Consider the following 13,832-nt stretch of genomic DNA (forward strand, 5'->3'; position numbering starts at 1 on the left):
TTAGATTTTCCCATGATGTCAAGCGAAGAGGCACTGAGTTTGAAGGTAGGCCTTAATCATGACGTAATTTTTGTGAATTTTCCAAGCTGTTTAAAGGCACAGTCAACTTAATGTATGTAAACATCTGACCCACTGGAATTGTGATACAGTGAATTATAAGTGAAATAATCTGTCTGTAAACAATTGTTGGAAAAATGACTTGTGTCATGCACCAAGTAGATGTCCTAACCGACTTGCCAAAACTATAGTTAATAACAAGAAATGTGTGGAGTGGTTGAAAAACAAGTTTTAATGACTCCAACCTAAGTGTATGTAAACTTCGACTTCATCTGTACTATATGAGTCTGCAGCTTTGTAACTCGACCATGCGGTGTCATTTTGCTGTATTACTATGTCTTTCCACTGACCTAATGATGATGGCATTATCAATGTGAAAGGATTTATTTTTCAAAACACATTTCATGACTGAAATGACAGTTTTATATGTAGGCTTATACTCGGGGGTTACTTCTGGTTCTTCTTCTTCTTCTTCTGGTTCTGCTCTGCTGCTGTTCTTTTCAAATGGAAATGGGATCCTAATATACACAGTGTACAAAACCTTAGGAACAAATATTCCATGACATAGACTGACCAGGTAAATCCAGGTGATGTCACCTGTTAAATCCACTTCAAATCAGTGTAGATGAAGGGGAGGAGACAGGTTAAAGAATGATTTTTAAACCAGTGAGACATTTGAGACATTGATTGTGTATGTGTGCCATTCAGAGGGTGAATAGGCAAGACAAAAGATTTAAGAGCCTTTGAACGGGGTAGGTGCCTGGCGCCCAGGTTTGAGTGTGTCAAGAACTGCAATGCAGTGTTCACCATGGTCCACCACCCAAAGGACATCCAGCCAACATGACACAACTGTGGGAAGCATTGGAATCAACATGGGGCAGCATCCCTGTGGAACGCTTTCAACACCCTGTAGAGTCCATGCCCTGACAAATTGAGGCTGTTCTGAGGACAAAAGGGGGTGCAACTAAATATTAGGAAAGTGTTCCTAATGTTTTTTACACTCAGTGTAAATGCTTATAGCGTCTGTGAGCCCACTCAATCTGACAAAAGCACTGGAAGAGCAATAGCTAGGACGTAGATGCACAGGTTTCACCACTGAAGCTAGGATGATTCATCATTTCAAGCTTGAGCTGGGACACAAACACTTTTCTGTCACTCATGTAGAAGAACAAGTATGCAAATGAAATAACACTTTAAAATGGGCATTCATAACTACAGTGTATCTCCATCTCTTCTCTCAGCGACAGCATTAAGGGAGACTAAAAATAGCTGAGGACAGGGCTGTCACCAACTCGGACTATCCATTCAGTCAAACCAAAGGCAATATTCCTGATATATCCCGACAAGTCCATTGAATTGCACAATAATCTGCTGCATGGAGAACAAAGGAATCAGCATCTGATGTTTAGCGTAAAGAAGTTACATGAAAACAGTGCCATTCTGTTAAACAGAGACAGATAGCATTGCAACATCCCCTTCCAGGCTTTACTGAGCTGGCTGAGGATCAGGAGAATACTTTCCCTTCTTACTTTTCCGTCTAGCAGATACAGGTATATCTTCTATCCCTCTATCCTCTACCCCTCTCTCACAGAGCATGATATGATACTGCCTGCACGGTTGTTGGACGGAATGCAGATTACCTCAACCTGGATTTGGAACAGGGATTTTCTACACTTTTCCATCTTAAAACATCCAGATATGTAAATTAATACTCTGATGGTGACTTAGCTGGGAAATGTAAGAATAAAACCACCAGGCATTTAATTATCTCTGAACTGAACAGCTGGAAATGACCAACTGGGACCACAGAGAACCAGTGTGATGCCGAGCAGGCACCAACACCAACATGGAGACAGACAGATCTTCAAGGCACTGAGAAAATGGATAACTACAGTGTATCCTAATTTTTTCTCTGATTCTGGTTTTAAAACATCAATAACTTTCCTAGAGCGATGAGTCATGATGAGACTCGGAAAGCTGCGTGTCATACCGATGCAGATGGTGTAATTAATTAACAACATAGCTAGCTCTTGGCAATGGTAGCCTCTCACCATCATGTCTTAAATGTGGTCATGTTGCGGTCACTAAATGCACTTTACTCCTTCAAAAACAAGTGTTTTCATACTATGAGAGAGAAAGAGACTCAGACAAGCACTGGCAGAGAGAGAGAAAGGGAACGAAAGAGCAGGGGAGAGAGCTAGTACTGTGTGTCTGACAGTGTGCTAGCTCTGTTAGGATATTAAATAGGTCAGCACTAACTAGTAGATTAGCGACATCTCCCAGGCAACCAGGCCAGGCTCAATGGCAACAGACCGTTGTGAGACCTCGTACAGCCAGCCAGCCTCAGAGAGAGAGGGAGGCCCAGGCCTTGGAGCAGAGTTAATACACTGGACACACTGGTGATTCAACCTGGAAGCCACAGGGACTGGGTCAACACACACACTTAACAGCCTCTCTGTCTGCCCAGCAACCTAATAACACACCATTTCCCCTCAACTGAGAAAAGGTCAGGAGAGGCTGAATGGCTGAATCTGTTCCTCTTTTCAAGTTTATTGGTTGGACTGAATGCACAGTAGCAAGCAAAAGTTCTCTTTTTCTGACCATTTCAAATAAACACAGAACGCCTACCTGGATATAAAACAAACGCACCTATTAATTCAAATAAATTCAGATTTTGTGTTCAGTTAAGCCAATTTAGCTAGTACCATTGTATAGTATACCTATTTAAATTTAACGTAACAAAAATAAACTGTTGAGACAGACAGACAGTCTTCAGAACAGGCCTCACCTTGTGCTCTGGAGTAGATGGTGACTGAGCCGTTCACTAGGCCAGTGTATAAACACTGCTTCTTGTGTACCAGGCTGGTCACGGTAGACTTGTCTGGGGTGAAGAAATGTTGTAGACGGACCTTCTTGGATCTCTGGCTGCTCTTATAGACTATGATGCTACAGAGGAAGACAAGCGACAGGAAAATTAAATATGATCATGTTCTCTTTTTACGTTACAGCCTTATTCTAAAATGGATTAAATTGTTTTTAGAAATGTTTAGAAAAGTATTCAGACGCTTTAATCAGTACATTGTTGAAGTACCTTTGGCAGCGATTACAGCCTTGAGTCTTCTTGTGTATGACGCTACAAGCTTGGCACACCTGTATTTGTGGAGTTTCTCTGTAGGTCCTCTCAAGCGTTGTAAGGTTGGTTGGGGAGTTTCTCTGGTCTCTGGTTTTCTGGTCTCTCAGGTCGCAGGTCTCTCCAGAGATTTTCGATCTCTCTGTACTTTGCTCCGTTCATCTTTCCCTCAAACCTGACTAGCCTCCCAGTCCTTGCTGCTGAAAACATTCACACAGCATGATGCTGCCAGGTGTGACGCTTGGCATTCAGATCAAAGAGTTCAACCTTGGTTTCATCAGACCAGACCACCTTTAGGTGCCTCTTGGCAAACTCCAAGCGAGCTGTCATGCCATTTACTGAGGAGTGGCTTCCGTCTGGCCACTCTACCATAAAGGCCTGATTGGTGGAGTGCTGCAGAGATGGTTGTCCTTCTGGAAGGTTCTCCCATCTCCAAAGAGGAACTCTGGAGCTCTGTCAGAGTGACCATCGGGTACTTGGTCACCTCCCTGACCAAGGCCCTTTCCCCCGATTGCTCAGTTTGACCAGGCAGCCAGGTCTAAGAAGGATTTCTTCCATTTTAAGAATGATGGAGGCCACTGTGTTCTTGAGGACCTTCAATGCAGCATAAATGTTTTGGTACCCTTCCCAGATCTGTGCCTCGATACAAGCCTGTCTCAGAGCACTACAGACAATTCCTTCAACCTCATGGCTTGGTTTTTGCACTGACATGCACTGTCAACTGTGGGACCTTATATAGTCCGGTGTGTGCCTTTCCAAATCATGTCCAATCAATTGAATTTACCACAGGTAGACCCCAGTTAAGTTGTAGAAACATCTCAATGATGATCAATGGAAACAGGATGCACCTGAGCTCAATTACGAGTCTCATAGCAAAGGGTCTGAATACTTATGTAAATAAGGTAGCTGTTTTTTTATTTATTTTTATACATTTGCATTAAAAAAAAATTTTAGCTTTGAAATTATTGGGTATTATTTTGTGTAGATTGTTGAGGAAAAACATTTACTTTATCCATTTTAGAATAAGGCTGTAACGTAACAACATTTGGAAAAATTCAAGAGGTCTGAATACTTTCCGATTGCACCGCATGAGGAAATTATAATACAATCAAATCAGTTGATTTATTTTGATACCTGTGTATTGCAGTTGAGGTGAAGACCAGTTGTAGGCTTACAGTAAGTTTGTTAATTAGGCTTGTGGATGTAAACCCACACATACCTGCCCTCCTCCATGCCCAGACAGACCGTGGGGGCATCACTGGTCTTCCCTGCTGAGGAGTGATTATTTTCGGGGTTCCCCTCCCCGTTCTCCTTGGTCCTCTGCTCCATGGGTACGTACGCCATACACAGGATCCGTGACTCAACATTGAAGCACTCTGTCACTTTGGGGCTGGAGTTTTGCATGGCTACGATGGCTATCTGACCCATCTGGTTGGTGCAGCTCGCCACCTGAACAGGGATAGGAGTAGTAACATTTAGGAGTTTTTCCTTACCACATGACCTGACCAGGAAAGATTCCATGCCCTAGCTAGGAAATAAAAGCCTTTTACAGAGCAACAATCACAACAACAACTGTTACAATGCTTCTAACCACTCCAGCAGAAAGCCGCACAGCTGACTGACCAGGAGGAGCTTAAAGAGGGACAGAATGGCCCTCTCAATCCAGGCCAACAGTGAGTCATTTACAATGGGAACAGTCCATCACTGGAGGACATTGGGAGTCAAAGTATTTTGAATGTTTTATCGCTGTCTGAAGTAAATAGACACAGCTAAGAGGCACTAAACTGATTCATACAGTAAACATATCACTGGTTCAGAATTACAGCTCATGAATGAAAGGGCCTCTGTTCAATTATTCATATAAATCTCAGTGTGAGTGGAAGAAAGCTTTTTTATAGCTGATGATGAGTAAGATGTCTACTCTCAACACTTGGCTCTGGCTAGACGCATAAGCGACAGTATGTATCGATTGTTATATGGCAGGGTAGCCTAGTGGTTAGAGCGTTGGACTAGTAACCGAAAGGTTTCAAGATCAAATCCCCGAGCTGACAAGGTAAAAATATGTCGTTCTGCCCCTGAACAAGGCAGTTAACCCACTGTTCCTAGGCCGTCATTGAAAATAAGAATTTTTCTTAACTGACTTGCCTAGTTAAATAAAGGTAAAATACAATGAAGCACATGGGTGTCCCATACTGCACAAAGGTATATGTTTTAGAAAATTAAACCTCCAGGTGTCCTTACCCACACACAGCCGTGTCCCAGAGCAGGGGTGTCTGCTGTGCTCTCTATGTTGATGTGGGGCTCGGGGTTATGGACCGCACACTCCACCTGACACAGACAGAGGGAACAGACACAGTTTTCACATCACATGTGTATGGAGTTTGTAGTAATTTCCTACATGGCATTGTAACAAATGATTCATGCAGCCATGGGATGTGGACTCGGTACATGGAGCCATTAACTTTGCCCACGGCTCAGAGAGAAGGAGGCCGTGTGGGGGAGCGGAGGCCCACCTTGAACTCCTGTAGTTTGGACATGACCACAGGCATCTGCCTGAGCAGGAGAGGATGTTTCTGCTTCTTGATCTGGTTACCATCATCCTCTGCAAAGAACCAGCCCTGCAGGTTGTCCTCCTCTGTTAACACACACACACACACACACCCACACACACCCACACACACCCACACACACCCACACACACACAGTTTGAGTGACAAGTCCATACCATCATTTCATTTTTAAAGAAGAACACTATGTCCAGTGTGGAGCGATCCTAAATTCTAACCGGTAAATTTTTCCAAATATGTTACAGAACACCTGATTCTATAATCTATACACCAGATCCAGGCTTTATAATTTAATGATCCATTTTACAGAGGGGACCACAGAACTGGAAAAGTGAATTTGAACTAATGATATTCACTCACTAAACATGGATTTTTAAATAGCCATTGCTATGCAATGGAAGTGAGCCACGAAGCCAGGGGCAGTTTGAACATTTCCAAGGGGAAAAAGGGCAGAGAGGCTGTCCCTCTGCATACACCTACGACAGTAGGAACTGCAATGTGACAGAGACAGTGGAGACAAGCAATAGGAACACAAGGTATCCAACGTCCACAGACAGAGCATTGGGTCTGTGATTGTGACTGAGGCCAGGTTAGACATACCCAGAGCAAGCTTGGCCATCTGCAGGTTACTGATCCATGACTGTTTGATGGCAGGAGAGAACGTATTGAACACTGCACTGAAGTATGTGGGCCTGCCAGATCTGCCCAGAGGAGAGAGAGAGAGAGAGAGAGAGGGAGGGGCAGAGAGAGAGAGAGAGAGAGGGGGGGGGCAGAGAGAGAGAGAGAGAGAGAGAGAGAGAGAGAGAGGGAGGGGCAGAGAGAGAGAGAGGGAGGGGGGGGCATAGAGAGAGAGAGAGAGGGGGCATGGGCAGAGAGAGAGGGCGAGAGAGAGAGGGGAGGCATAGAGAGAGAGAGAGAGGGGAGGCATAAAGAGAGAGCGAGAGCGAGAGAGAGAATGTGTTGATACAGTGATAGGATCCATTATACAGTGTGTTGCTCAGAGCCCACTCAGTGCATTGAAATGTAACACTGTGGTGTATTCCAACATGTTGGTATGGTAGGAGTGAATGAACATGAGTAAATAAATGCTGATTTTAAGTCAGTGCACTACTTTTCTGCACTATTTTCAAAGATTTATGCAACTGCTCAGTGATCCTGATTTTGAATACAGCCCACATATCTCCCACATCCCCAGATGACACAGAGGAACAACACAGTGCTGTCAGAGGAACTTAAGAGCTGAAGGGACATGTGATCCTGCTCTCTGACAGCAGACAGGGCTGTGAATATTTCAAGACAACAATGATTACAACAGCTAAGAACAGCCAACATAAATACCACATCACAGAAGGATCTCTCTGGCATGCAACTTCCTGTTCACTCCCTCTCTCCATCTGTCTCTCTCTCTCTGGAGTGTTGTTTTTAGATGTGGGCGATCAGAGAGGAATGAGAGCAGCAGAGTTGTATCTCTAAACGTGATGCCCTGCAGTCTCAGGGGTCAGTGTGAGTAAACAAGGTGCTGGTTAGGTCCAGAAGGGACCATGTGCAGGGAGGGAGTACTCTCCTATAGTAATGAGTTGATGAAACAGCTGCACTGTCTTCTCTGAGGAGATAAACACACTGCTCCACAGCAGAAAGCACAGAGCTCTAACAGACTAAATCATACCCCTGAGATCAGACTAGGACAAAGTTAAAGTTGTTACCACCGTGACAGTAACACACTGTGCTCATTCCTGAATGGTGAGAGGAGACAGTGAGGGAGAGAGGACATAGGGGCCTAACCTAGTGTGTGAGAGAGAGACAGCAGTGTGGTGGGAGTGAGGTCTATGTGTGAGAGAGAGAGACAGCAGTGTGGTGGGAGTGAGGTCTATGTGTGAGAGAGAGACAGCAGTGTGGTGTCAGTGAGGTCTATGTGTGAGAGAGAGAGACAGCAGTGTGGTGTGAGTGAGGTCTATGTGTGAGAGAGAGACAGCAGTGTGGTGTGAGTGAGGTCTATGTGTGAGAGAGAGACAGCAGTGTGGTGTGAGTGAGGTCTATGTGTGAGAGAGAGACAGCAGTGTGGTGGGAGTGAGGTCTATGTGTGAGAGAGAGACAGCAGTGTGGTGGGAGTGAGGTCTATGTGTGTGAGAGAGACAGCAGTGTGGTGGGAGTGAGGTCTATGTGTGAGAGAGACAGCAGTGTGGTGGGAGTGAGGTCTATGTGTGAGAGAGAGACAGCAGTGTGGTGGGAGTGAGGTCTATGTGTGAGAGAGAGACAGCAGTGTGGTGGGAGTGAGGTCTATGTGTGAGAGAGAGACAGCAGTGTGGTGGGAGTGAGGTCTATGTGTGAGAGAGACAGCAGTGTGGTGGGAGTGAGGTCTATGTGTGAGAGAGACAGCAGTGTGGTGGGAGTGAGGTCTATGTGTGAGAGAGAGACAGCAGTGTGGTGGGAGTGAGGTCTATGTGTGAGAGAGACAGCAGTGTGGTGGGAGCGAGGTCTATGTGTGAGAGAGAGACAGCAGTGTGGTGTGTAAGACACTGACTTGTCCGGTTTGCCAGGCAGCTGCAGCTGGATCCTACAGCGGTCTGCAGCCCGGATCTCTTCCTCCTTCTTCAGGATGAGACGCTGCAGACCTGACACCCAATCATGGGCCACCGCAGGGTTAACATTCTAGAGGAGAGAGGGATGGAGGGATGGGAAAGAGCCAGAGAGAGACATAAAGTATTAACACAAGACACTGCTTAAACCACAGCCCCATAATGTCAAGCGAGATCTATAACAGCCTTCAATCATGCCATTGGGCGAGCAGAGATTGACTCCACACACCAGCTCTTCCAAATTGACCACAAAAGCGTGTGTGAGTATGTGTGAGACACACGTCTCTCTGTGTGCCTCTGGCCTGTTCTCTGCTCCCCACCACTCTCTGACAGAAACATGTCTCTCTGTGTGCCTCTGGCCTGTTCTCTGCTCCCCACCACTCTCAGACAGACAGAAACATTTCTCTCTGTTTGCCTCTGGCCTGTTCTCTGCTCCCTCACCACTCTTAGACAGACAGAAACTTGTCTCTCTGTGTGCCTCTGGCCTATTCTCTGCACCCCACCACTCTCAGACAGACAGAAACATGTCTCTCTGTGTGCCTCTGGCCTGTTCTCTGCTCCCCCACCACTTTCAGACAGAAACATGTCTCTCTGTGTGCCTCTGGCCTGTTCTCTGCTCCCCCACCACTCAGACAGACAGAAACATGTCTCTCTGTGTGCCTCTGGCCTGTTCTCTGCACCCCACCACTTTCAGACAGACAGAAACATGTCTCTCTGTGTGTCTCTGGCCTGTTCTCTGCTCCCCCACCACTCTCAGACAGAAACATCACTAACACTGGCTAGTTGAGTCTCACAGCCCAGCACGACTCAGCACTGTCTGCCCCCCCCCCACCCACACCCCCCACCCACACACACACACACATTTATATATGCGGCTCACCTGGTAGTTTCCCTTGAGGCTTCCGATCATGCTGGAGATCTGGTTGACCAGGCTGAGGTCGTGGATGAGGTTCTGCAGGTCCTGGTACAGCTGGCCTGGACCCATGTACAGCTTATCTGAGAGGAGAGACAATGACAAGTCAATAAACTATCATGTCATTGTCAACTGAGAACTACATTATTACCAAATAATGTTGGTAGTAGTAGTAAGTTCTGATTCACAAAGCTGAGCCCATATCCCATCTGAACCCACTGACCCAACAATATGAGCCATACAAATCTCAAAGGCAATTATTGTGCATTGAAAGCAGGAGGTAAAATAAGACACACTGCCAGACAAAGTCAGTCTGTTTCCCAACTTGGCATGGCTCTGAACCGTGTGTGTGTGTGTGTGTGCGCGTTGGAAATGAGTACCGTTACCCAACGGCAGTTTCCTGGTGTTAAACTTCCCTCTATTGCGCTAGCGTGTGTGTTTCTTTGTAGATGTGCCCTGCCTAACCGAACCAACAGGCCAGTGAAGTAAGGGATTATTGTGTTTCTGTGCGTCCAGCTCGGGACAATGGGCTGCTTTGTTGTCAGCGCTCAGCCTGTATATCAGGAAGAGACACAGACAGAGAGCCAGACTCCTCAGAGAGAAAAAGGGAGAGAAAGAGGAGAGGCCCCCTGTAGGTTCTGCCAGCACATAGCCTTCTCTCAAGGCTGTAACTCAAATTAAACCTGCAGCACAGAGAGGACCCTCCTCATCTTTCAGACATGCCTGCCAACAAGTCATCGTACGGTAGGATTTGCAGCATATGGTACTGTCAGCTAACAAGTAAGAAGGCAAGCTCTTAAAGATGATTTCACCATATGACTTTTCAAGTTAAACGTGGTCTACCACTCATTAGGCAGCACATTGGAACTGGGAGGGGGTAATGTGAACGGGAATCTCTGGCGCCAGGATTCCTGGAGCTCCCTCTGGTTTTGCCAGTCTACTTTCTGTGGGGTCTATAATGGCCCTTCACACTGCCGTAGTGTTCCAGCACCATGGCAACCGCTCCATTCTTCCCCAGGGCTGCCGAGAGAGGACACTCAGAGAAACTTCCACCCCGTTTGACATGCACTAAGTACTTCACGTAGGTGGTGGTCACACTGGAGACAGAAAGAGTCATTCAGAAAAGGATACTTCAGATTGTTTACATGCAGGAGCTAATTCAGAGACGTTCTCTTCATCATGTACCAAGATATCATTCCACTTCTGAATATGTCCAGGTCACAGAGTATCATTGAACAGTTTTACTGTTACAGACAGTGTGTTGGGTTGAAAGCAATTTGAAAAGTTTATGGTTGACAATAACAATTTGTCCTAGCTTCAGAAACATGTTAAAAATGTATGTTCTATTGAGCTAATTGTCTTGTCTAATGAAGTTAAAATATTCCCGCCTCATTGGTCTTAATTTTAATTTTATTTAACTAGGCAAATCAGTTAAGAAAGAATTCTTATTTTACAATGACGGCCTACCCCGGCCAAACCCTCCCCTAACCCGGACGACGCTGGGCCAATTGTACGCCGCACTATGGGACTCCCGATCACGACCGGTTGTAATACAGCCCGGGATCAAACCAGGGTCTGTAGTGATGCCTCTGGCACTGAGATGCAGTGCCTTAGACCCCTGTGCCACTCAGGAGCCCTATGATGTCTTTGTGTGGTTGGAACCCGGTCAAGGCAGAATCACTGAATAAGCTTCAGTCACGCTCATTAGCTTGTCATCCATGGTAATTCTGCAGGCCATCATTCATCTCTATGACTATAGATATATGTTCTGACAAACAATGACAATATTCCACAATGAGACTGAGCGCCATGGACAAGCTGAACCTGACCTGTTGAGCAGTCATCTCTTCTGGTGGTCCCAATTAGCTATGCTAAGTACAACAGACATGAGGCAAGCAAACAGACATCCAGAGCAGAGCACAGGAAACTGTGACATCATACGCTGGACTGTCTTTTCATTGCCTCCAGTAGGCAGGTCACCAGTTGCTTTGACAGAACATACTGGACTACGGAGGGAGGGAGAGAAGCTGAGCGAGGGTTTTTCCCACTTAAAATGCCTGGCCAGAACAGACACACAGAGAGGACTGACTAGGAGGAAAATGTCATCAGTATTGAAGAAATGATATGGGTCATAGACAAAATATGGGGGAGTGACATGGCCTGATCCATTTCTGTCAGGTAAAAATGACCATACCCTAATGTAATGTTTTCCATTCTAGCTCCATGTCCCAATTTAATTAGCTAACATTACTGAGCTGAACCAGACTGCAGTCCAGTTCATATGGATCTCCCAAGAGCAATAGGTTACTGGATGTATATATAGGGGTCTAACCTAGCTCAGGACTAGACAGCTGGCTAGGAATATGCCTGCCTGACTGTCAGCCCAGGGTCCAGATGCTTTAGTTGACTGTCTTTAGCCCCCATCAGGCCATCTGTGGATGGGAATAGAGGGCAGATGGAGAGCTGACGGGTGGGTGAGTGGGTAAGAGGCTTTGGGAAGGAGAGGGGACGGGGGTTGGCAGTTGGGCAGTGGAGGAGAGGGAAGAGAGGAAAGGTTGCTTATCCCCTGGCATTTCAATGAGTAAGAGGATGAGAGGAAAACAAGAAATGGCCCATATGTTCAACGTCACTCCGGGTCCTTAACAATATGGATGGAGAGTAGTACTGTACAGTAGATCACTAATGGACTCTTAAATAACACAGGCTTACGCACAACGACATCCATTTACAGGCTAGACGGTCATCCTCTTCTCAGCATGTGGATCAAAAGGCATGGCTATTACACTATAAAGCCATTTGTAATCAGAGGCTCAACGTCTCTGTACAGTAGGCCATACCCTCGGTAATACAAATAAATACACACACACACACACACACACATCTTTTAAAATGATAAACTTGGATTAGCTACCACAACGTGCCATTGGAACACAGGAGTGATGGTTGCTGATAATGGATCTCTATACGCCTATGTAGATATTCCATTAAAAAAATCTGCCATTTCCATCTACAATAGTAATTTACAACATTAACAATGTCTACACTGTATTTCTGATCAATTTGATGTTATCTTAAATGGACAATTTTTTTTTGCTTTTCTTTCAAAAACAAGGAAATGTCTAAGTGACCCCAAACTTTTGAACGGTAGTGTATGTATATATATGGAATGAGTTTCTCTGGCTTTATATACACACGACTGGAGTAGATCACACTTGCACCACAGATGGGACTGACGAACAGAAGCCTGCATCAGAGGGCTTGGTGTAAGGGAAAAAGCCTGCCACGTCAAAGCCTGCCATGCACAGGAAACGACTGTCACCTCTGTTCATAACCTCTAGCAAAAAATATCAAATATCAACATAGTTACTCCATAGCTATTACAGCATCCACCATGCCTTGCCCAGTGGGTGTCCTCATGTCACCACCTGAACACCAACTAAATGAAAAGCACACTAATGTACCGTTGCATTCCCCATTACCGACGCCTGGTTTGTAGTCAGGGTGAATGTTCTTTACTAAAAAAAAGCAACTGCCTGGTTATGATCACAAACCATACAGTCTGATTATGATGGTAGCATGGTTTCCAATAAGGAGTGCCCATGACGAGCAGCTGCCAGAGCAGGCCAGGGGAAAGAGTGAAGTCAGTGACACTGCAGCAGAGAGTGGAGCTGGCTGCTTAAAGACTCACCACAGTCTCTCTGGAACAATTTTCAAACGTCTCTCAGTGGTTCGAGATGGAAAGCCTGGCACACAGAAAATGATGGCTAAACATTTGTTGTTGGTGTGTCAAATGAATTAATGAGCAACTTTTACTCCTTGTTATTGAGTGTGGTCCTGCAACACTATAATCTGAGAAGGAGAGCCCCCCCATGTTTCATCCAACAGTAACATCAGTTAGTCATGTAGTGCATGTACTGTAGTGTTGATCTGAGCCCACTGGGAACTGGCCAGGCAGTCTGCTAAATAATTACAGTAATCATCTAGAACTCATTAATATTTCAGGGAGGGGGGTGTTGAAACCTAATCAGCACTAAGAGGAAATTGTTTTGATTTTACACACAGCAAAAGGTATTGCTGCTTGTACTGTACTGTATATGCATTGTACAGCCACTGTGCAGAGTAATGCATATTATTTCAATGTATACAACGGGTGGGTCTAATCCTGAATGTTGATTGGTTAAAACCATATTCCAGCCAATGTCTGTTCCACAATTTACCACTGGCTAAATCTATGACGTTAAAATGCTTATTTACTCTGTTCCATCTGACTGACTGTCTCATCAGCCCAGCCAAGCAATTTATAAACTTGATCTCCACTATAAAAAGCATCTAGACATTATCTCACATTTCTTTCAGACTAACATTTTATTTTTCAACTGCGGATATTTGTATAAATATTGTTGTCTGTCTCTCCGACATTTGCAACATTATTTCAATATTCATATTCGATCTCCAGCTGTCCCATAGTAATGAACGTGTTGAGAGTCGGGACGAGACAGGCAGGCAGCTTTTTTCAACCAGTCGAAATCATAAATCAGCTGGCATCATTTTTATGGATATATACAAAGAAATTTCAAATGAAAAAAGGT

The 13,832-nt window shown here is 45.2% G+C and overlaps 1 protein-coding gene across 4 annotated transcripts in view; it reads right to left on the reverse strand.

Annotated features, from left to right (window-relative positions):
- Positions 1 to 13,832, reverse strand: part of LOC110498373 (rho guanine nucleotide exchange factor 10) — an 80,514-nt gene that overhangs the window by 19,866 nt on the left and 46,816 nt on the right. For 2 of the 4 annotated variants that reach the window (XR_016489025.1, XR_016489026.1), the window contains 8 exons: positions 12,932 to 12,986; positions 9,211 to 9,326; positions 8,276 to 8,403; positions 6,355 to 6,455; positions 5,701 to 5,822; positions 5,429 to 5,515; positions 4,407 to 4,636; positions 2,846 to 3,003 (listed from right to left, as the gene is read on the reverse strand). Coding sequence is in view for 2 of the 4 variants with exons in the window: in XM_036954985.2 (XP_036810880.1) it covers positions 2,846 to 3,003; positions 4,407 to 4,636; positions 5,429 to 5,515; positions 5,701 to 5,822; positions 6,355 to 6,455; positions 8,276 to 8,403; positions 9,211 to 9,326 (942 nt within the window). In the remaining 2 variants the exon portion in view is untranslated. The remainder of the gene's footprint in view (positions 1 to 2,845; positions 3,004 to 4,406; positions 4,637 to 5,428; positions 5,516 to 5,700; positions 5,823 to 6,354; positions 6,456 to 8,275; positions 8,404 to 9,210; positions 9,327 to 12,931; positions 12,987 to 13,832) is intronic. The other 2 variants (XM_036954985.2, XM_036954986.2) reach the window with 1 other exon arrangement.

This window comes from Oncorhynchus mykiss, chromosome 19 (genome assembly GCF_057628025.1).
Source record: "Oncorhynchus mykiss isolate SJ-2025 chromosome 19, ASM5762802v1, whole genome shotgun sequence".
NCBI lineage: Eukaryota > Metazoa > Chordata > Actinopteri > Salmoniformes > Salmonidae > Oncorhynchus > Oncorhynchus mykiss.